Below are 24,275 nucleotides of genomic sequence, written 5' to 3'. Positions count from 1 at the left end.
AGGTTTTGTAGTACAGAACATAAGAACTGGAGCCACTGTCCCAATGAATGCTGATTTTAACTCAAATACTCTCATTCAGTTACAGCATGCTACGGACCAAAGTATCCAGTCTTTCCACCCACTGATCTGTGTGGTCTGGTCATATCTGAACTCTCTCCTGTCTGCAACACACAAACATATGTCTTGTCAAAGAAGAGTTGCCTAGGCACTGTCTGCCCATTAATATTTTCAGAAAACTCTAGCTATTGTCTGGAGTGTGGGGGTTTTGTTTGATTTTGTTTATTTGTTGTCCTCTTGTTTATTTTTAGTTCTAGACCAGGTCTAGCTACATAGCCAAGGACTGCATAACTTAGAAGTCACTGTACAGCCCAGAGTAGCCTTAGATTCAGGAGTCTCCTGCCCCCATCTCCTCAGAGATAGATTTACAGGTGTGCGCCCCCACACCCAGCTGGAAAACTCCATTTTCCTGAAGTGTATAGAAATGCCCTTGATGGATCCACTCAACAGCAGAACGGAATTCAAACTGGTTCCTCACTTCCTAATACTCTGAAGTCACATGATCACTAATGGCTGGTTCTCATTCTATGCTATTATATATACAGAAAGAAGAAAGATCTGTAGCCTGAGACTGTGTGCACCCCAAGTGATGTGTGGGCGGTCTTCTGGAGCAGCTTCCCATAAGGGCCAAAAGACTAACTGGAGGGAACTCTTTGCTTGACTGTCTTAAAAATCTACTTTTGAGGGGCCAGACAGATTGTTCAATGGCTAAGAGCAGTTACTGTTCTTGAAAAAGACCCTGATTTGATTCCCAGCACCCACTTGGTAACTCATAACACTCCAGTTCCAGGGGATTCCAGCACCCTCTTCCAGCATCAATGGAAATGCAAGTCGTACACATACATACATGCAGACAGACAGACAGCTCATACTGTCTTAGTTAGGGTGTTACTGCTGTGAAAAGACACCATGACCTAAGCAACTCCTATAAGAAAAACATTTAATCGGGGCTGGCTTACAGTTTCAGAGGTTTAGTCCATTATGGACAGAGTGGAAAATATGGCAGGATCCAGGCATAGTGCTGGAGAGGGAGCTGAGAGTTCTGCATCTTGATCTGCAGGCAACAGTGAGAGATTGTGTGCCACACTGGACATAGCTTGAGTATATGATACTTCAAAACCCATTGCCACAATGACATATTTCCTCCCAACAAGGCTACAGCTCCTAATAGTGACACCCCCCATGAGCCAAGCATTCAAGCACAGGAGTTTATGGGGGCCACACCTATTCAAACCACCACACATACACATAAAATTTTTAAAAATAACTAAATATATTTAAAATCTATTCTTGAGAAGTGATGTATGTTTGTCTCCTGTTTTTATTTTTAACTGTCTTCTATCACTACCACTGACTCTATCAAAGTCCCATTTATAGTGGGACCAAATAAGTACTCATTAAATGAGGCACTGACGGGATAAATGAATCAATGAATGAGAAACAGATGACCTAATCAACAGATAGAGTACTGTGTGTTTCCCCAGAGGCATGGATCGTAGCAAATTAATACAGGATTGCTACCATTCTTCTACCCTGATCTTCTTTGGTTCACAAGTTTCAAAAGCATCCAAAGCTTGAAAATTAGTAAAATAAATCTAAGCTGAAACCAGTTCCAAATGAATGGATGGTCCATGTGGTAGTTTGAATATGCTTGACCCAGGGAGTGGCACTATAAGGAGATGTGGCCTTGTTGAAGTAGAAGTGTCCTTGCTGGAGGAAGTCTGTCACTGTAGGGGTGGGCAATGAGGCCCTCCTCCTAACCCCATGGGAGCCAGTCTTCTAGCAGTGTTCGAATGAAGATGTAGAACTCTCAGCTGCTCCTAGTCCATGCCTGGACACTATCATGCTCCCATCTTGATGATAATGGGCTGAATGCCAGCCCCGGTTAAATGATGTCCTTATAAGAGTTGCCTTGGTCATGATATCTGTTCACAGCGGTAAAACCAAACTAAGACAGTCCAAGACACCAATACTTTCATCTAATAACTAAACACCTCTACTACAAGACTGAAAAGTTACATAAAGTTTTATTATGCCCACACAGCCCAGCAACTGTGTTATTTAAAAGAAAATGCACCCAAAACTAGGAATTCTTGATGTCAAAGTAGGAAAAGGTCTATAAAAGCTTGCATGCATAGAACATTCATTCAATGGGATATTTTATTAAGTATTCATTTCAGAAGAAAGTCTTTGGCAATTTAATATATAGCTAGTGCCTAATCAAATGTGTTTCAAAGAAAGCTACGTGGTCAGCAGTTTCTGTGAAAGGGTTACCAACTGTTGTCCTTGAAGTGCCTTTTATATTGTTATTGTTTTGTATCTTGTTTGTCTGTGGCAGGATCACAAATTCTATTGTTCTATAAAAACGAAAAGTAAGTGAAAAACAGTTCATCATGTTCCTTTGTGATCTACATCAACGCATAATTTTGCATCTTTAAAATCAAGAAGTTGTCATTACTCCAGGAAATAAAACATCTTCTACTTCTTACACCCTCTCTCCAAAATAATTTGAATAGAAAAGGAATATGAAATATACTATTAGCTAGTTAGCAAGAAAAAACAACAATGATCCAGCATCTCCCCTTTCATTAAAGTCTTGTATAGTGTGGTGTTCTAATTGTTATTCAGAAGGAGATGAGACCATCCGTGGGATGTCCTAATTCTCATAGATAAAATGCAGCCATGTAGCCCTGAGCCTGTTTAAAGTCAATAGATGGTGCTCCACTAAGGAAAGAAATTGATGCACAATTCTGCAAGATGGATGTTCATGTACTGTTCCCATTCTATTTTAATTCTGAGTACCATTAGTTAAGTATCAATTGGTATTGTAACTCTCTCTAACTGTCCCTGGGAGGACAGGGGATAGCCAGACGACTGATGTGTTTGCATCCCCTCCTCTGGTTGACAGATAACTCTGACCAAGAATAGGCAGTTTACTAGGCTTGCCTATCTACAGTGTGAGAGTCCCCGCCCCATTTCCACAACCTGTCTCTCAGCAATATTCCCAAGGAGATGGTTAGAGCGCCCCCCTAGTCAGGAAACAAAGGGGCCTCTCTACAGCTCCCAGTAACAGAATTCTGCCAGTTCTATGTACTAATGTCGAATATTAGACAGGTTTGGGTTTTTTTTTTTTTTTTTTTACTTTGCATTGCCTGGAGCTTAAGGATTTGGAATGAATCTCTTTTAGGAGTGAAGTTGCTCCATGTCAGGGATAGATGAAAAGGAACAGCTGACAACATCGTGTCAATAAGGCAGCATGGGTGAAGGGAGCGGGAGTATTAGGGAGAGAGAAGGGAAAGGAAGAAAATATGAGATCTTGAGAAGTTACTAAATACAGGAACTGCTCATGACTAGGTCCCAGTGACTTGACATCATAGCCATTACATCCCTTGATGGTTCAACAAGCAGAGCCACATCTAAGCACTGGCAGCTCCTGCCAGTCACAGTCCATCTATAGGGGGAGCCTGGTTGCTACTAATCTCGTTGAAACAACACTGACACAAAAGCCAAGTCCATTATGCAAACAAAATTATTCCCTCGCAATTTTAAAAGGTTTGCAGGCTCCTCAAAGGTGCCAGTCTCACAAGAACAATGTGTCCTTACCTTTTCAAGGATAAAGAAAGTTATTATAATATAAAAATGATCTTGAAATTTTTGAAGAGTTTGAGAGACACACAAGAATTGACTTTTTTCTTTTGTTTTGTTTAAGTCTAAATGTTATAATCTTAGGGTCCCGTCCCATATTTTTTTGAGATAAAAATGCCATTAACCCCACCTAAGTCTCAGTTTCCCCCCCCTGTACATAGGAAATAATGCCACTCGAGCCACAGAGGGCTCACATAGGGCTCAGTAAAATGCAAGGTTCTACCCATGAAAGCCACGGGTGCTTTCTTTACCCGTGTGGTCCTTGAACTTGTCTTGGACAACAAAACTGGGCTGAACAAAAGATATTTAGAACTTTCCATTTTCACAGTGTTTTTTTTTTCTTCAGTTTTACCTAATTCTCAAAATCATGATATGATGGAGAGTTCAGACGGGTGCCACTAACCACACTCTGCAAATGAGTAGCCTAAGACAGAGAAGACAAATGTCTCTGCTACAAGCCCTGTGGCTAGGTAGAGTGACAACTGCCCAAGTCCCTTCAAACCCAGCCTACCTCTGTGGACTAATCATTCTTGGCATTAAGATTCATTGTATGAGCAGAACGACCACTACGACCTCAAAAATAACAAATGAACGATAGCATCAGTGTTTTCTACTTTGATGAAAAAAATAATTTAATAATTAAGGCTGTATTCTGTTTAAAATATTGGCGATTTTCAAACGGCAGATTTTCACAGGGTACACACATACTATTCTCTATTTCTTCTGTTTTTCATTGCTTTTAAATCATGTTTTAAGTGTGATAGTTGGGGATGTGTTAGCCAAAGCCACGAATGACAAGGTAAAACTGGAGTTTCTGTTACCAATTTAGGTCTCACCGAAGAGTGAAATTCTTGTTTGGTATTAGACAGAAATGTCTATAAATAAGTTATTGTGATCATTAGATTTTAACAAGCAATTTTTGAATAGTATGCAACCACTCCCCCCCAAATAAAAAATATTTTCAAGTCGTTTCTTTACATGTATTTGTGCTCTCAGTAGAGCTTTATGACCCAAGCAGCTCCATGTGAGTGATCAGGGAATCTCTGTTACCAGGGTACCACACAGAGACCTGTCTGAATAATGTGATCGGAAGGGTTACCCTACCGAATCATTGAAAAGCACGCACTCGCACAACTGGCTGTAGCTCGTCAATCATTTAAGTTAGTACCAAGAGTCCCTTTCACATCACAGCTGAACAAGTACTGTAGAAGATCCTACTTTCTTGTCAACAGGACCCTCGTCCTAAAACATGTCTGTCCTTGATAAGGAGGCCAAGGCAGTCGGAGCAGGATAACTAGGCACCTGATTCCCACACCCTTCGCGCAACGTTTTGCACTTTGTTCAGGTCTGGTCCAGGCCTCTAGCCTCTTTTCCTTGCTCCAAAGCCATCAAGAGTCTGCACAGTGACCGGAATGTCAGGCAGAAGTGGTTTCCCTTCTGTCTGGGAGATGGGGGTATCCTTACCCTATGACTCTGGGGGGTGGGGGTGTCAGTGCCACCAGGGCGGAGCGAAAGACAGCATGTGGTTGGCGACTTCCACGCCATCACCGCAGCCTGGGGCCTTCCCGCCTCCGCCCAGACCATGGCGGGGGCGGGGGGGAGGAGGGTGGGTGTCCCCAGAGCGCAAAGCTGGGATAAGAGTGCAAAGGGGAAGTGATACAATGTGAGGATGAGAGGCGTGAGTGTGGACACATACAGGGCAGCTGCAGGTAGAACAACCCCGCCTCTCCCCAACTCGCTCCCCGGACCTGCCAGCAGCCCCACCACACGGGGGATCCCAGCGTCAGGACAAAGCTGTCGCGGCCTCTCTGAGAGCGCAGGGAAAGCTTGCCCTGGCTCTCTTCCCTGGCCAGGACCCAGTCCCAAAGGACCTCTGGGACACGTCGGATAGGGAGAAAGGGGGCCTTGGGCTGGGTGCCTGCAGTGCCCGTCCCTGGTGTCCCCACTGGGAGTCTGTGCTCACCTGTTCAGCACTTTGCGGATCCTCTGGCGCATGCCAGCCCGGGAGGAGGTGGACAGGCTCACGCAGCCGCTGCCCTCAGCTGGCAGGTTCTCGATGGTGGTCACCACATGGTTCGGCGGGGCCGGTGGTGGCGGTGGCTGCAGCTGGGGCTGCGGAGGCTCGGGAGGGATCATCGCGGCGGAGGCAGAGGTGGGTGGCTATCAGAACGCTGCCCCGCACATAGTGCGCGGGCTCCGGGCCCGGGAACACGCAGAGGACCCGGCCGAGCGGCCCCGGCCCGGGAGGCGGTGCCGCTTGCGAAGCGACGAAGCAGGGAGACACCCGCGGGCTCCGGCCACCTCTTCCCAGCTCAGTGCTCTCGGGTTGCTACCTAGTCCTGGCTGCACACCCTCGCTCCCGGGTCGCTGCCGCTTCCCGCCCGGGCTCTTCTGGAGCTGCAACCCAAGTCCTGGCACACCCGGCCAAGTGGCTGCAAAAGGGGTCGGCGGGACCTGGAGGTGCCAGGTCCACTGCGAGGACCGTGGAGAGAGAGGATCGGGGCTGCCGGGTTTCGTCTTCGCTCCCAGTGCCTAGGGCTTGTCCTGCTGGTGGCAGTTGCGGTGGCGCCGCTTCAGCTGGCGCCGGGTTCGCTTAGAAAGCTGCCGTCTGTGTCTCACAGAGTGAGAATCCGAGAGTGAACCTGGAGCGCCGGGCGGGGGCGCCGCGCGGGCAGAGGGGGGTGGGGGTGGGATGAGCGCTCTGCTCCCGCCAGAGGGCGCTCCGGAGGTGCTTTGGTGTCCCCAACCCTCCTCCTCCTGGCATCCAGAGAGTCCCCAGGTCTAGGAGGCTGTGACTGGCAGTGGGTAGTTTTCTCTTCTAAGTGTAGTAATGGATACATCCTCCCGGTGAAATTGGGGAGGCTTCCTCTTGCTTCTGCGGAGGCTCGGCAGAATCCAGCACCACGGGCCCGGGACAGCGGCACAACCCAGAGACAGTTTTTGTTCGTACAGGTTACAAATTGAGCACCCTAAACATCACAACTATGCTTATCCAGAATGGACCTGGAGGAAAGGGGAAGAAAACAGTTTCTAGCCAAAAATGCATGCTGGGAATTGAGAAAAGCAAACCAAGTCACCCCCAGAACAACTCCATTTAAGCGACGACGACGGAACACCATTGAAAGGAAAGCCTGCGAACTCCAAGGGCACTTCTGAAAATAACAGAAATCCGAGGCAGTTTCTTAAATTCTAGGACAAGGCTACTCCTGAGTCTCCCAGGGGCACCCTAAGAGTCAAATGAAGTAAACTACCCATCAAAGGGGCCTTCAAGGTTCTCCAGCTGTCAAAGGAATAGCTTTGTTAGCTCCTGAAATCATAGCCCACTTTCTACCGAATGGACCTTATCCTGAGCATTCCTTATACCTATCGACCTGCATTTCAATCAGTAATTGACTCTGGAAATTTTTTTTCAAATGTCCCTTAATCTAGATTGCCTGGGCAAGAATCTTGCAAAGAGAATGATATGCATTTGAGATTTTTTTTTTTATGTTCACGTCACTGTAGAATAGGGAATTGATCCCGCTGAGTAAGTTTAACATGTATATTTGTTCCCACAAAAGTGCATTGATACTGCCACTGAATCCAAACGCTCTAAAGACTAGCAGATTAAAACTGCTGTGTAGGATGTCCAGGCACAAATAACATTCAAAAGTAGACTATATATTCTCAAAGGAAGGAAAAGAGGGCAGTGGGTGAGACAAAAAGAAGCCACTCCCTTTATCATATTAGGGGTCCTCATCATTCAAAAAGAAAAGGATTGGATAGAAAGACGTGTACAAAACCTCCCAGTCTATATTTAAGCATCTGTCAAACCCAGTTTCTACCTGAACTGTCCCTAGGGTCCCTTTCTTCACAATTCTGCCCAACATGGAACATTTTCCATTTTATAATTAGAACATCACCCCATACGTTTCTCGGTGACTTTTCATTCTAGAATATTCACCCCAGATTTCCAGGACAGGTGGAAGAATTACTACAAACAAGAACAAGGCTTGGAACCTTGTGAACATTAAAATTCCAATAGATTGCAATGAATTTGCCCTTGGGGAATGACCAAATATAGCAGACGTAAGTAAATTCACTTCAACTGAGGCTGGCAGCAAACCACAGCGGGAATATCTCTATTAGAACAGCATTTACAGCCATTTCAAAGTGTCCTCCTTGAATGGCTGGTTGCTTCAGTGCCCTCTTGCTCATGTTTGACTCTATTCCTTTGAACGCTTTTGGCATCTCACTACTCACTCCTGTGACTGCACTCCCAAGCCTGCATCTGTATCTGATCATTTCTTTCAAGAAACTATGAAATCCAAATGTTCTAAGTCTCCAGTGAGTCAAGAAGGGAGAAAACAAAGATGAGAAAATAAGATAAGGGTGGCGCTGGCTAGTTTATGTCAACTCAACACAGGAAGTATCCAAAAGGAGGGACTCTCAATTAAGAAAATACCCCATAACATTGGGCATGAAAGCCTGTAGGGCATTGTCTTAGTGGTTGATAGGGGAGGGATTGACCCATTGTGCTTATGCTACTCATTGTCTGGTGGTCCTGAGTTTTACAAAACAACATCTGAGCAAGCCATGAAGATAAAGCCAGTACGTATCACTCCTCCATGACTTCTGCATCGGCTCCTGCTTCCAGGCTCCTGCCCTGTTCAAACCGTTGCCCTGGCTTCCTTCAGTGATGGATTGTGATGTGCAAATGTAAGCCAAATAAACCCTTTCCTCTGTAACTTGTTTTTAGTAAGAGTGTTTCATCATAGAAATAGTAACCCTATCTAGTTCAAGGTATAAACGCTAATCCTGCTGGTGAGGAAAAACCATGGATTATCTCATGTGAGTAGAACCTCTTAGAGTCTCTGTTCCACATTCCGCTGGGAAATAGCTAAGTACCATGGAAGGGTACTTGGGAAAACACACGCCAAAGATGCAAATATCACAGCAGTAAGTCTGACATGAGATGAAACTGAAAACAGAGAGAAAACTTGTCTTCCTTCTTCCCTGCTACGCAAGCACTGCATATCTCTGTCTCAATCTATTCTCCAAGCCTTTTTATCAAAATGGGGTAGGGGTGAAGACAAAACCTGACTCTTAGTGCTGGCATATGGGTCCACAGCTACAGCCATTGCCTTACAGCTTACTACATGCCAGTCAGTGTCCACAGGCTACGGGAAAATGTCCATTCAGGAGTTGTTCCTCCTGTACATCATCCGACCAGAGCTCTGAAGACACTCTGTTGAATACCTGAAGGAAGCAGAAATTGACTATTAGCTCAACTACACTTTTATCCTCATTTTTATTGGATGTTTTCCTTATTTACATTTCAAATGTTACCCCCTTTCCTGGTTTCCTGTCCATAAACCTCCTATTCCATGCCCTCCCCCTTCTTCTACGAGGGTGTTCCGCCATCCATCCACCCACCCCTTCCTGCCTCCCCGCCCTGACATTCCCCTACACTGGGGGATCAAGGGTTGGCAGGACCAAGGGCTTCTCCGCCCACTGTGTGCCCAACAAGGCCATCCTCTGCTACATATGCAGCTGGAGCCATAGGTCTGTCTATGCATACTCGCTGGATGGTGGTTTAGTCCCTGGGAGCTCTGGTTGGTTGCTATTGTTCTTCTTATGGGGTTGTAAGCCCCTTCAGCTCCTTCAATCCTTTCTCTAACTCCTCCAATGGGGACCCTGTCCTCAGTTCAATGGTTGACTGTGAGTGTCCGCTTCTGTATTTGTCATGCTCTGGCAGATATATCAGGAGACAGCTATATCAGGTACCTGTCAGCAGGTACTTTTTGGCATCAGCAATATTGTCTGGGTTTGGTGTCTGTATGTATATAAGATGGATCCCCAGGTAGGGCAGACTTTGAATGGCCATTCCTTCAATATCTGCTCCAAACTTTGTTTCCATATCTCCTTCTATGAACGTTCCTGTCCCTCCTTCTAAGGACTGAAGCATCCGCACTTTGGTCATTCTTCTTTGGTCAAGCTTCATGTAGTCGGTGGATTTTATCTTGGGTAATTCGAGCTTTTGGGTTAATATCTACTTATCAGTGAGTGAATACCATGTGTGGGTTGTTTTGGGGTTTTTTTGTTTGTTTGTTTTGTTTTTTTGCTTTTTGTGTGTGACTGGGTTACCTCACACAGGATGATATTTTCTAGTTCCATCCATTTGCCTATGAATTGCATGAAGTCATTGTTTTTAATAGCTGAGTAGTACTCCACTGTGTAGATGTACCACATTTTCTGTATCCATTCCTCTGTTGAAGGGCATGTGGGTTCTTTCCAGCTTCTGGCTATTATAAATAAGGCTGCTATGAACATAGTGGAGCATGTGTCCTTGTTATATGTTGGAGTATCTTTTAGGTATATGCCCAGAACCTCCAGACTGATTTTCAGAATGGCTCTAGCAGCTTGCAATCCCACCAACAATGGAGGAGTGTTCCTCTTTCTCCACATTCTCACCAGATTCTGATGTCACCTAAGTTTTTGATCTTAGCAATTCTGACTGGTGTGAGGTGGAATTTCAGGGTTGTTTTGATTTGCATTTGTCTGATGACTAAGGATGTTGAACATTTCTTTAGGTGCTTCTTGACAATTTGAAAATTCTCAGCTGAGAATTCTTTGTTTAGCTCTATACCTCATTTTTAAATAGGGTTGTTTCATTCTTTGGAGTCTAACTTCTTGAGTTCTTTGTATATATTGGATATCAGCCCTTTGTTGGATCTTTTCCCAATCTGTTGGTTGCCATTTTGTCCTAATGACAGTGTCCTTTGCCTTACAGAAGCTTTACAATTTTATGAGGTCCCTTTTGTCGATTCTTGATCTTAGAGCATAAGCCATTGGTGTTCTGTTCATGAAATTTTCCCAGTGCCCATGTGTTCCAAGTTCTTCCCCATTTTTTCTTCTATTACTTTGTGTGTATCTGGTTCTATGTAGAGGTCCTCAATCCACTTGGACTTGAGCTTTGTAGAGGGTGATAAGAATGGATCAATTTGCATTCTTCTTCATGCTGACCTCCAGGTGAACCAGCATTATTAAAAATGCTATCTTTTTTCCACTGGATGGTTTTATCTCCTTTGTCAAAGATCAAGTGATCATAGGTGTATGAGTTCATTTCTGAGTCTTCAATTTTATTCCATTGATCTACCTGCCTGTCTCTGTACAAATATCATACAGTTTTTATCAGTATTGCTCTGTAATACTGCTTGAGGTCAGGGATGGTTATTCCCCCAGAAGTTCTTTTATGGTTGAGATTAGTTTTCGCTATCCTGGGTTTTCTGTTATTCCAAATGAATTTGCAAAACACTCTTTCTAACTCTATGAAGAATTAAGTTGGAATTTCGATAGGGGTTGCATTGAATCTATAGGTTGCTTTTGGCAAGATGGCCATTTATACAATATTAATCCTGCCAACCCATGAGCATGGGAGGTCTTTCCATCTTCTGAGATCTTCTTCAGTTTCTTTCTTCAGAGACTTGAAGTTCCTGTCATACAGATCTTTCACTTGCTTGGCTAGAGTTAGACCGAGTTATGTTATATGACTAGTGTGAAGGCTGTCATTTCCCTAATTTCTTTCTCAGCCTTTTTATCCTTTGAGTAGAGGAAGGCTATTGATTTGTTTGAGCTAATTTTATGTCCAGCCACTTTGCTGACGTTGTTTACCAGCTGTAAGAGTTCTCTGGTGAAATTTTTGGGGTCACTTAAGTATACTATCATATCATCTGCAAATAGTGATATTTTGACTTCTTCCTTTCCAATTTGTATCTCTTTGACCTCTTTTCATTGTCTGATTGCTCTGGCCAGGACTTTGAGTACTATATTTAATAGGTAAAGAGAGGGTGAACAGCCTTGTCTAGTCCCTGATTTTAGTGGGATTGCTTCAAGTTTCTCTCCATTTAAATTGATGATGGCTACTAGTTTGCTGTATATTGCTTTTACTATGTTTTGGTACGGGCCTTGAATTGCTGATCTTTCCAAGACTTTTACCATGAAGGGGTACTGAATCTTGTCAAATGCTTTCTCAGCATCTAATGAGATGATCATGTGGTTTTTTTCCTTGAATTCGTTTGTATAGTGGATTATGTTCATGGATTTCTGTATATTGAACCATCCCTGCGTCCCTGGCATGAAGCCTACTTGGTCATGATGGACGATCATTTTGATGTGTTCTTCGGTTTTGTTTGCGAGGATTTTATTGAGTATTTTGGATTTCATACCCATAAAGGAAATTGGTCTGACGATCTCTTTCTTTGTTGGGTCTTTGTGTGGTTTAGGTGTAAGTGTAATTGTGGCATCATAGAAGGAATTGGGTAGTGCTCCTTCTGTTTCTATTTTTTGGAACAGTTTAGAGTGTATTGGTATAAGGTCTTCTAGATCTGATATAATTCTGCACTAAACCTATCTGGTCATGTGCTTTTTTGGTTGGGACTTTTTTTTTTAGTGACTGCTTCTGTTTCTTTAAGAGCTATAGAACTGTTTAGATGGTTTATCTGATCCTGATTTAACTTTGATTGCTGGTATCCATCTAGAAAATTGTCTATTTCCTCCAGACTTTCCAGTTTTGTTGAATATAAGTTTTTGTAGTAGGATCTGATGATTGTTTGAATTTCCTCAGATTCTGTTGTTATGTCTCCCTTTTCATTTCTGATTTTGTTAATTTGGATACACTCTCTGTGCCCTCTGGTTAGTCTGGCTAAGGGGTAATCTATCTTGTTGATTTTCTCAAAGAACCACCTCCTGGTTTTGTTGAATCTTTGTATAGTCCTTTTTGTTTCTACTTGGTTGATTTCAGCCCCGAGTTTGATTATTTCCTGCTGTCTCCTCCTCTTGGGTGAATTTGTTTCTTTTTGTTCTAGAGCTTTCAGGTGTGCTGTCAGGCTGCTAGTGTATTCTCTCTCCAGTTTCTTTTTGGAAGCACTCAGAGCTATGAGTTTTCCTCTTAGCAATGCTTTATTCTGTCCCATGAGTTTCGGTATGTTGTGCCTTCATTTTCATTAAATTCTAAAAACATCTTTAATTTCTTCCATTTCTTCCTTGACCAAGTTATCATTAGGTAAAGCATTGTTTAGCCTCCTTATGTATGTTGACTTTCTGTCATTTTTGTTGTTATTGAAGACCATCCTTAGTCCATGGTGATCTGATAGGATGCATGGCATTATTTCAATCTTCTTATATCTATTGAAGCCTGTTTTGTGACAGATTATATGGTCAATTTTGGAGAAGGTACCACGTGGTGCTGAGAAGAATGTGTATTCTTTTGTTTTAGAATAAAATGTTCTATAGATATCTGTTAAATCCATTTGGTTTAAAACTTCTCTTAGTTTCACAAAACTCTGTTTAGTTTCTGTTTCCATGATCTGTCCATTGATGAGAGTGGGCTGTTGAAATCTCCCACTATTATTGTGTAAGGTGCAATGCGTGCTTTGAGCTTTGGTAAGATTTCTTTTATGGATATTGGTGCCCTTGCATTTGGAGAATAAATATTCCAGATTGAGAGTTCATCTTGGTGGAATTTTCCTCTAATGAACATGAAGTGTCCTTCCTTATCTTTTTTGATAACATTTGGTTGAAAGTCGATATTAGAATGGCTACTTCCGCTTGCTTCTCGGAACCATTTGCTTGAAAAATTGTTTTCCAGCCTTTTACTCTGAGGTAGTGTCTGTCTTTGTCACTGAGGTGTGTTCCTGTATGCAGCAAAGTGCTATGTCTTCTTTATGTATCAAGTCTGTTAGTCTATGTCTTTTTATTGGGAAATTGAGTTCATTAATTTTGAGAGATATTAAGGACCAATGACTGCTGTTTCCTGTTATTTTTGTTGTTAGATGTGGAATTATGTTTGTGTGGTTATCTTCTTTTGGATTTGTTGCAAGAAGATGACTTTCTTGCTTTTTCTAGGGTGTATTTTCCCTCCTTGTGTTGTAGCCATATCATAATTTAAAGATGCACTCAATCAAAAGGTGCTGTGTAGTCTATCACAGTATTAACATTATTTAAAATTTTAAAGCTTAAAGTCTCTTCTGAGACTCATGGCTCTCTCTTAACTGTAACCCCCAGTAAAACCAAAATTTAAGAAAGCAGATCACATAATTTTAACATACAATGGCATAGGATATATATTGCCATTAGAAAAGGGAGGGAGCATAGTGAGAAAATACTGGACCAAAGCAAGACTGAAAAACAAAGTGGAAAAACTCGAACTCTGCATCTCCATGTCTGATGTCAAAGAATCTTCCCATCTCCACCTTATTTCAGTTTTGTTGACTGCAAAACATTTCTCTCTCTTAGAAGGTTACACTCCCTGTGAACAGCAAATTTTGGCAGGAATCCCACAACTCTGCCATCTCCAAAACAATCCAGCTGTCACCTTCACAGTTCAACACAATGACCTCTCTGTACCTCTATTCAGGAACATTCCTGATACAGGCCTGGCCTCAGCAGCTTGTCTTAGCTGAAGAGAGAGAATCTATGACCCCTTTCTTTGACTCTAAAGCCAGAACCACAGGACCAAAACTACCAGGTTCTGCTTCCTAGGGCTGGAACTTGTCCCCTTGTTCAATTACATCTGCATCAGCTTTGTATTGTTGGTGATTTCCTATGCTGCCTAAATTTTTTCTTTAATTCCTTTTCACAAGCTGGAATCTTGGTTGGGTGGGGTCTTACCTTGAGCTCACGACTCCCTTTATTCCCATTATCTTCTGACTTTTCTTTAAACTTTTTATCTCCTTGGACACTGTACTTAGTTCCATTTCAGTCCCTGGTGCTCCTTTTCTCCTCGAACTATACATTTTGTATTTTTCCTTGCTCAGCTTGCTCCTTTTCATTATAGATCTGCCTAAGAGTGGCCACAAATAACCACACAACACTGTAAATACTAGGTTGTCTTTAAATAGCTTCAGCCAAAACTCTTCAGTTTAGACTCAGGCAGATATTCAGGACTAAAGCAAAAGTGGTCATATTCTTAGCCAAAATAGCATAAGTTCTGCTTTATACATTCAACTGCTTTCCTAATCAAAATTCCCAAAGTCCATATTCTACCAACAATATCAGGCTTGTCACAGCCATACCCTAGTCCCTGGCACCAATTTCTATCTTGATTACAAATCTACTGCTATAAAGAAATATCATGACCAAGGCAACTCTCATGAAAGAAAGAACTGAGATTTGTTTAAGAATTTAGTCTAGTCCATTATCATCATGGTAAGGAGCATGGTGACCCACAAGCAAACAAGGTACTTGAGTAGCTGTGAGTTACTTCTACATCCAGATCTGCAGGCAACAGTAACAGAGGCACAGGGCCTATTGTGGGCTTTTAAAAACTCAAAGCCCAGCTCCAGTGACATTTCCTCCAACATGACCATATCTACTTCAATAAATCCCTATGTCCTAATCCTTAGTAGCTGTGGATGAAGTCTAGTTTTGCAGGGTCAAACTATGCTTTAATAGATTTAAAATATCTATTCCTTTTTTTTTTCTTTTCTTTTTTTCAAGATAGGGTTTATCTATGTAGCCTGCCTCTGCCTCCTGAGTGTCAGGATTAAAGGTATCTGACACCACTACCTAGCCAGTATCTATTTCTAAAAGTATAGAAGGTAGATAGATGGGAGGTAGTGATGTACTCCTTTAATCTCAATACTCCCTCTAATTGGGAGGCAGAGGCAGGCAGATCTCTATAAGTTTAAAGCCAGCCTGGTCAACAGAGTTTCAGGACAGCCAGGGTTACAAAGAATTTTTGTCTCTAAAAATCATAAACAAACAAATAAATAAATTTTAAAAACATAAAAGTATACTAGGTATGTATCTTTGTCATATTGATATATGTAAGTCTCTGTTAATAGCTAATAAATGCTAAGAAAATATTTAGGTTCTGTGGATCATAACTACCTACACCCTTATTTAGTGAAAGAATTGGTTCTACAGAATCAGTTACCTCAATGGATGAAGATCATTTTAACATATAAGTACACAGAAAAATTGTCTGTGGAGGGCTAGGGAGCATGACTGAGGGAAGAACACTTGTGTAGCCTTTGTAAGGGTCCTGGTTTGATCCTCAGCACTGAAAATAAGTAGCGAGAGGTACACCCTAGAACTGTCACTATTTAAATACAATGATTACCTGATATCTGTGAATAGAGAAACAAAATTCTCATATAAAATTCAATTATCGTTTCTGCTTATAACGTCAGCATCTCCCTCTAAACACCATAGTTCATAAAATATTAGTGAAAAATATTGTTACTTGTACACTGACTCTTGGCTAGGTAGGTAGAATGTTATACTAGAAATAAGAGTCAAATAATCTCAGTTCCAGTTCTAGTGTTATTTCCTGGGTGAGTCTACTGTAAGCATCTCTCTAGAACTTTCTGAGGAAGGATTCCTTCTTCATCTATAAAAAATGGGAATAGTAAAAGATTCATTGCAGGACTCAATGTGGATCAATAAAGTATATATAAGGAATTTAACATGAAAAATATTCTTGGTTAAATAGTTGATCTGGGCACATGGGTACATAGTATTGGTATTTACTTCCCCCCAGACCAATTCTAAATGATGGTTCAGATCTTGGACATAAGGCAAGGATTCTTTAAGGAAAGGAAACATAAAATGAAGCGTGTTTTGGGCTGAGGATACAGTTCTGTGGCTGGAAATGTGCCTAGCATGTGCAAAGCCCTGAGTTTAATCCTCAGGGCAAGAAAATGATGTTTGGGGCCAGGTATAAAAGTCTATCTGTACCTGGGTTCTTGGCACTTAGAAAGTGGTGACAGTGAGAAGAGGAGTCCAAGGCCAGAGTGAGAAACGAGTCTCTGCCTCAAATAGAAGGCAATGAAGCACAGTAGGCCCCATCTCTGTCCCGAGGCATCTGCAAGCCCAAGTGCAGAGATACAGTGTCCAGTCCCTGAAACGATCTCACTGGGTGGAAGCAGCAGGAATGGAGATTCAGAGGTGCAACTTGGGTCTAGTAGCTGGACTGAGAAATCACAAACAACAACAATAAAATCCACCAGAACTAATGGGCCAAATCTCTGAAGATTTCCCTCAAAGTCAACTCTAGTTTTTTTGTTTTGTTTTTATTGTTGTTGTTGTTGTTGTTGTTGTTGTTGTTCAGTTTTTTGTTGTTTTGTTTTGTTTACATCCAAATGTTGCCCCCTTCCCTGCCACCTTCTCCCTTTACCTCTGAAAGGATGCTTCCCCCACCCATATCTCATGTATACCCACCCCTAGCATCCCCCTTTTCTGGGGCATCAAGTTTCTACAGGATTAGGTGCATGCTCTCCCACTGAGGCCAGACAAAGCAGTCCTCTGCTACATATATATCAAGTGGGGGACAGGAGGAGACAGTCAGCCCATGTATGCTCTCTGCTTGGTGGCTTAGTCTCTGGGAGCTCCCAGGGGTCTGGGTTAGTTGAGATTGTTGGTCTCCCTATGGGGTTGCAATCCACTTTAGCTCCTCTGGTCCTTCCCCTAACTCTTCTACAGGGGTCCCTAACCTGAGTCCAACAATTGGCTAAAGTATCCGCATCTGTCTCAGTCAGCTGCTGGTAGAGTCTCTTAGAAGACAGCCAAGCTACGCTCCTGTCTGCAAGCACAACATGGCACCAGTAATAGTGTCAGGGTTTGGTGTCCACCCAAAGGGTGGATCCCAAGTTGGACCAGTAGATAGACAGGGACCCCAGTGGAGGGATGGGGTCACTGACCTTCAAATCTGTTTTTAAAAAATTTAATGTAATATTTTATTCACCTTTTGAGAATTTTATACATATATATTATGTGGTTTTGATATTTTTATTCTTGACCCATTCCCTCCAAGTCCTACAAGACCACCCTCCCCCATCTTAGAGCATGGTGGCATGCAGGCAGACAGGGTGCCCTAGAAGAGTTCTACATCCAGATACACAGGCAGCAGGAGAGGAGAAATACTTTGCCTGGCATAAGCTTTTGAAACTTCTGAGCCAAACTTCAGTGACACACTTTTGCCAACAAGGTCACATGTATTCCAGAAAGTCCATACTTCCTAATTCTTTTAATCTTTTTAAATAGTGCCACTCTCTGGTGACTAAACATTCAAATATGTGAGCCTATGGGGACCATTCTTACCTTTCCCCAACTTTATGTACTCTTACACACACACACACACACACACACACACACACACACACGTCCACTGAGTCCAGATGAATCCAATTAGTTCTCCCAGAATGTCCACCGGTGTAGGGTCATCCACTGGAACATAGTCAACCTCTCAGGAGTTACACCCCTGAGGAAAGCCAATTCACCTCTCCACAGAAGCAACTGACTAGGAATAGCTCCGCAGCAGGGGTGGGACCTCATGAGCCCCTCCCCCATCTCTCTGGAATGTTGACTGGCTGGTATCCTGTGCATGTCTGGGAAAGGGATATGTGGCATAAATGTTTCAGTTGTGGATGAGTACTCCAAAGACACTTATTTTCTGCTTTCAAAGTCAATTTGTAAGCTGTCTTAGTCAGGGTTTCTATTCCTGCACAAAACATCATGACCAGGAAGCAAGTTGGGGAGGAAAGGGTTTATTCAGCTCACACTTCCACATTGCTGTTCATCACCAAAGGAAGTCAGGACTGGAACTCAAGCTGGTCAGGAGGGAGGAGCTGATGCAGAGGCCATGGGGGATTCTGCTTACTGAATGCTTCCCCCTGTCTTACTCAGCTCGCTTTGTTATAGAACCCAGGACTACTACTAACCCAAGGATGGCACCACCCACAATGGGCCCTCTCACCCTGATCACTAATGGAAAAAATGCCTTAAAGCTGAAACATTTTCCTTTATAAAACTTGCCCTCAAGTTTTTCACAGCAATGAAATCCTAAGACACCTGGTATGCTAACCTAAAGGTTTAAGGTATCTGCAACATAAACATTGATATCTAGCCTCTACCTATTGATATGGTAGCCTCTTAGTTGTTAATTTAATTAATAAACTTAGGGTTTTTTTCAATAAATCTGATAAACAGAGATTACAGAGGCACCAGTCAGGCTATAGACTGGCATTGCAGTCCAGCCATTGCAGAACATCGCTAAATCCCAGACAATAATCCAGGAGTAGGGAGAGCCAGGCACTAGATGTCTAGATCTGAGAGACTGTGCCATAGTATTAAGGGCTATGCTTTAGGACTAAATGCTTTAGCATTACACCTCCAGAATGGTTCTGTGGGCTAAGGCACTCTCCATCAAGTCTGATGACCTGAGTCCAAGCCTTAGGACCATGGCAGAAGTAGAGAACCAACTGCTGCAAGCTGCCCACGCATGTGTGCGCGCACACACACACACACACACACACACACACGCACACACACACACGCACACACACATATACACACACATACACACACACATACATATACACACACACGTATAAACACAGACACACACATGCACACACACATATACACACACATACATATACACACACATATGCACACAGACACACACACGCACATACACACACACACTAAATAAATAAATAAATAAATAAATAAATAAGGAAAGAAAGAATAATATTTTTAAAAGATTAAAAGAGAAAAGTATCTCCCAAATCTGAAAGATGATTTACAAAAAACAAATAAATCAACCTATAGTAAAAGTCACGTTTAAATGTCCGAAACAAGGTAAGTTCTTGCCACTGCTCCTCAGCATAGTACCAGAAACCTAACCAGTTTAAAGTGAGTTCAAGTACAGGTGCCCTTGGAAGCCAAAGGGATCTTACAGAATAAGAGATGGTTGTATGGGCTGGACAGATGGCTCAGTGGTTAAGAGCATGGACTGTTCTTCCAGAGGTCCTGAGTTCAATTCTCAGCAACCACATAGCGACTCACATCCATCTGTAATGGGATCTGATGCCCTCTTCTGGTGTGTCTGAAGACAGCTACAGGGTACTCATACAATAAATAAATCCTTTAAAAAACTATTTAAAAAAAGAGATGGTTGTATAATAAGAGGCACTGGGTATGGGTGCTAGAAAACAAACTCAGGTCTTGGTACAGCAATAAACACTCTTAACTGGTGGGCCACTCTCTCCCCTCCCAGGAAGTAATTCAAATGTGTTCTTACAACAAATGCAAGCAATTAAAGGTTCAGATGTTATGTAAAAAATCAAACACATAAAACTTCAGGCTGAAAACGAAATATGTCTTCCTCTTTTACATATACACCTAGATAGTCAGAATAGTGCTGTAGAATCTATGTCATTTCCACACAAAAGAATGAAATTGCAGGAAGTGCAAAAGGTGTTAGAATGCAGAGTTCACTTCAGCAAATGCTCTTGTGGCCCATTTTATAGTGAGTCTCCAGCAAACTTCCTTGGAATCCGTCCAGTCAGGATAATAAGGTAGCTTGTCTTCCACTCGTGTGGCATTTCAGTGATGCCCTCTGTCACAGGATCCTCTAGAATATCCACTGACATGGTGGGTGAAAAGAATCTCACATGTCTCTTCCACAGTGTCCATTTTCTGCAACTTTCTCCAGCTTCTCCATTGCCCTCCTCAAGGTGGAGTCTTCTACAAGCCTGCCCGTCAGCTGCATCGCCTCTAACCTTGGTTTTTGCTCTGGTTTTCACCTTGCAAATTAAAAATGAAGTTTATCTTTTCAGATCCATGTAGATGATTCTTCTTTTCCTTTTTGGCTTATGGCTTTCAACAAGCCAATGGGTTGTTGAAAATCAATGGGAATAAGTCATCGCCTGCTGTATACCTTTCAATATTGTATTGTAAACATTAAATAGGCAAACAGCCTTTCTTTAAAACAGTAGTAATTTCTCTTGTATTTCTAAGCCCTTCTTACACCCTTTTTACCTTTAAAGCACTTCTCCCTACTTTCGTAATGAATGTACAAAATTAGGTCTATGCTGTGGGTTTTGCTTACCCAGAACCAGGCTTCATCTCCCGGACATTATTTAAAGATGGAGCTCATGGAAACAGCATGCAAGGGGACATCACCTGAACAATATGCTGTCCACTGAAGTCAGAAAAAATGTGAAGAAAAGGCCAAAAGCTCCCATAGGAAGTACCGATGCCGTTGATGTTTTATGTGACCAGAAATTGCTCCTGTGAACCCTGCTATCTTCTGCATTTTTATTGGTCTATACATAAGAAATGACATCACTCCCACAGTAGGCTAATAAAGATTCATTTTACTCTTATGTTTTTAATATATCTTATTACCTAAACTTCATAATAAGGACATATGTACTATCATACATTTGTTATTTTTCTTTTTTATATTCCTTTCTTACTTTGAACAGTTTCCAACTGCACATCATTGCAAAAACTCCAAATTATTTTTTAAGTTTCTTTTCCTTAATTAGATATGTTTCTTTACTTATATTTCAAACGTTATTCCCCTTCCCAGTTTCCAGTCCATAAGCTCCCATTCCCTCCCCTCGCCCTCCCCCATTCAGGTATTCCCCCCATACATCCCACTTAATGCCCCCCATATTCCCCTGCACTGGAGTCAAACATTGGCTAGACCAAAGGCTTCCCCTTCCACCGGTGCCCCAACAAGGCTATTCTCTGCTACATATGCAGTTGGAGCCCTGGGTCAGACCATGTATAGTCTTTCAGTAGTGGTTTAGTCCCTAGAAGCTCTGGTTGGTTGGCATTGTTGTTTTTATAGGGTTGGAAACTCCTTCAATTATTCAGTCCTTCCTCTAATTCCCCCTAAGGGGGTCCTAGTCTCAGTTCAGTGGTTTGCTGCTAGCATTGACTTCTCTTTTGGATATGCTCTGAATGTGTCTCTCAGGAGAGATCTACATCCGGTCCCTTTCAGCATGCATTTTCTAACTTCATCAATCTTTATCTAGTTTTGGTGGCTGTATATATATATATGGGCCACATGTGGGGCAGGCTCTGAATGGCCATTCCTTGAGACTCTATTCTAAACTTTGGTTCCATATCCCCTTCTATGGATATTTTTCCCACTTTAAGAAGGAGTGGGAGCATCCGCATTTTGGTCATCCTTCTTCTTGAGCTTCTTGTGGTCTGTGGATTGCATCTTGGGTAATTCGAGCTTTTTGGCTAATATCCACTTATCAATGAGTGCATACTAAGTGTGTTTTTCTGTGATTGTGTATCCTCACTCAGGATGATATTTTCATTCCATTTGCCTATGAATTTCATGAATTCATTGTTTTTGATAGCTGAGTAGTACTCCATTGTGTAGATGTACCACATTTTCTGTATCCATTCCTCTGTTGAAGGGCATCTGGGTTCTTTCCAGTTTCTGGCTATTATAAATAAGGCTGCTATGAACATAGTGGAGCACTTGTCTCTTTTATATGTTGAGGCATCTTTTGGGTATATGCCCAAGAGAGGTATAGCTGGATCCTCAGGCAGTTCAATGTCCAATTTTCTGAGGAACCTCCAGACTGATTTCCAGAATGGTTTTTACCAGTCTGCAATCCCACCAACAATGGAGGAGTGTTCCTCTTTCTCCACATCCTCGCCAGCATCTGCTGTCACCTGAGTTTTTGATCTTAGCCATTCTCACTGGTGTGAGGTGGAATCTCAGGGTTGTTTTGATTTGCATTTCCCTGCTGACTAAGGATGTTGAACATTTCTTTAGGTGTTTTTTTTTTTCGGCCATTCAGTAATCCTCGGCTGAGAATGTTTTATTTAGCTCTGTATCCCATTTTTTAATAGAGTTATTTGGCTCTCTGGAGTCTAACTTCTTGAGTTCCTTGTATATTTTGGATATTAGCCCTCTATCAGATGTAAAATTGGTAAAGATCCTTTCCCAATCTGTTGGTTGCCATTTTCTCCTAATGATAGTGTCTTTTGCCTTACAGAAACTTTGCAGTTTTATGAGGTCTCATTGGTCAATTCTTGACCTTAAAGCATAAGCCACTGGTGTTTTGTTCAGAAAATTTTCCCCAGTGCCCATGTGTTCGAGACTCTTCCCCACTTTTTCTTCTATTAGTTTGAGTGTATGTGGTTTGGTGTGGAGGTCCTTGATCCACTTGGACTTAAGCTTTGTACAGGGTGATAAGCATGGATCGATCTGCATTCTTCTACATGTTGACCTCCAGTTGAACCAGCACCATTTGCTGAAAATGCTATCTTTTTTCCATTGGATGGTTTTGGCTCCTTTGTCAAAAATCAAGTGACCATAAGTGTGTGGGTTCATTTCTGGGTCTTCAATTCTATTCCACTGATCTATCTGCCTGTCTCTGTACCAATACCATACAGTTTTATGACTATTTCTCTGTAATACTGCTTGAAGTCAGGGATGGTGATTGCTCCCAGAAGTTCTTTTAATTGTTGAGTATAGCTTTCACTATCCTGGGTTTTTTGTTATTCCAAATGAATTTGCAAATTGCTCTTTCTATCTCTATAAAGAATTGAGTAGGAATTTTGATAAGGATTGTATTGAATCTGTAGATTGCTTTTGACAAAATGACCATCTTTACTATATTAATCCTGCCAAACCATGAGCATGGGAAATCTTTCCATCTTCTGAGATCTTCCTCAATTTCTTTCTTCAGAGACTTGAAGTTCTTGTCATACAGATCTTTCACTTGCTTGGTTAAAGTCACACCAGGATATTGTATTAATATACAATAGTGACTATTGTGAAGGGTGTCATTTCCTTAATTTCTTTTTCAGCCTGTTTATCCTCTGAGTAGAGGAAGTCTACTGATTTGAGTTAATTTTATACCCTGACACTTTGCTGAGGCTGTTTATCAGGCTTAGTAGTTCTCTGGTGGAACTTTTGGGGTCACTTAAGTATACTATCATATCATCTGCAAATAGTAATATTTTGATTTCTTCCCTTCCAATTTGTATCCCTTTGACCTCCTTTCGCTGTCTGATTGCTCTGGCTAGGACTTCGAGTACTATATTGAATAAGTAGGGAGAGAGTGGCAGCCTTGTCTAGTCCCTGATTTTAGTGGAATTGCTTCAAGTTTCTCTCCGTTTAGTTTGATCTTGGCTACTGGTTTGCTGTATATGGCTTTTACTATGTTTAGGTATGGGCCTTGAATTCCTATTCTTTCCAGGACTTTTATCATGAAGGGGTGTTGAATTTTGTCAAATGCTCTCTCAGCATCTAATGAAATGATCATGTGGTTCTTTTCTTTGAGTTTGTTTATATAGTGGATTACATTGATGGATTTTCATATATTAAACCATCCCAAGGATGAAGCCTGCTTGATCATGATGGATTATTGTTTGGATGTGTTCTTGGATTCAGTTTCCAAGAATTTTATTGAGTATTTTTGCATCAATATTCATAAGGGAAATTGGTCTGAAGTACTCTTTCTTTTTTTTTTATTAACTTGAGTATTTCTTATATATATTTCAAGTGTTATTCCCTTTCCCGGTTTCCGGGCAAACATCCCCCTTCCCCCTCCCCTTCCTTATGGGTGTTCCCCTCCCAACCCTCCCCCCATTGCCGCCCTCCCCCCCACAGACTAGTTCACTGGGGGTTCAGTCTTAGCAGGACCCAGGGCTTCCCCTTCCACTGGTGCTCTTACTAGGATATTCATTGCTACCTATGAGGTCAGAGTCCAGGGTCAGTCCATGTATAGTCTTTAGGTAGAGGCTTAGTCCCTGGAAGCTCTGGT

At 42.1% G+C, this 24,275-nt stretch overlaps 1 protein-coding gene and 1 long non-coding RNA gene across 10 annotated transcripts in view; one reads left to right on the top strand and one right to left on the bottom strand.

The window, feature by feature from the left end:
* Slc35f1 (solute carrier family 35, member F1) overlaps positions 1–6,374 on the bottom strand; it is a 388,376-nt gene extending 382,002 nt beyond the window's left edge. Inside the window, exon 1 of the mRNA NM_001109338.1 lies at positions 5,666–6,374. Within this exon, the coding sequence (NP_001102808.1) occupies positions 5,666–5,838 (173 nt within the window). The 5' untranslated portion in view covers positions 5,839–6,374. The remainder of the gene's footprint in view (positions 1–5,665) is intronic.
* LOC120098877 (uncharacterized) overlaps positions 1–24,275 on the top strand; it is a 50,600-nt gene that overhangs the window by 14,726 nt on the left and 11,599 nt on the right. For 4 of the 9 annotated variants that reach the window (XR_005497550.2, XR_010061129.1, XR_010061126.1 and 1 more), the window contains one exon: positions 80–2,542. The exons of 2 other annotated variants lie outside the window; for them this stretch is intronic. This is a non-coding gene — a long non-coding RNA (uncharacterized LOC120098877). Of the gene's footprint in view, positions 1–79; positions 2,543–24,275 lie in introns of those variants that run through there. 3 more of the 9 variants (XR_005497551.2, XR_010061131.1, XR_010061128.1) reach the window with 1 other exon arrangement.

Source organism: Rattus norvegicus, chromosome 20, assembly GCF_036323735.1.
Source record: "Rattus norvegicus strain BN/NHsdMcwi chromosome 20, GRCr8, whole genome shotgun sequence".
NCBI lineage: Eukaryota > Metazoa > Chordata > Mammalia > Rodentia > Muridae > Rattus > Rattus norvegicus.
Note: the sequence above shows the minus strand (reverse complement) of the source record. Positions and strands in the feature narration are given on the sequence as shown.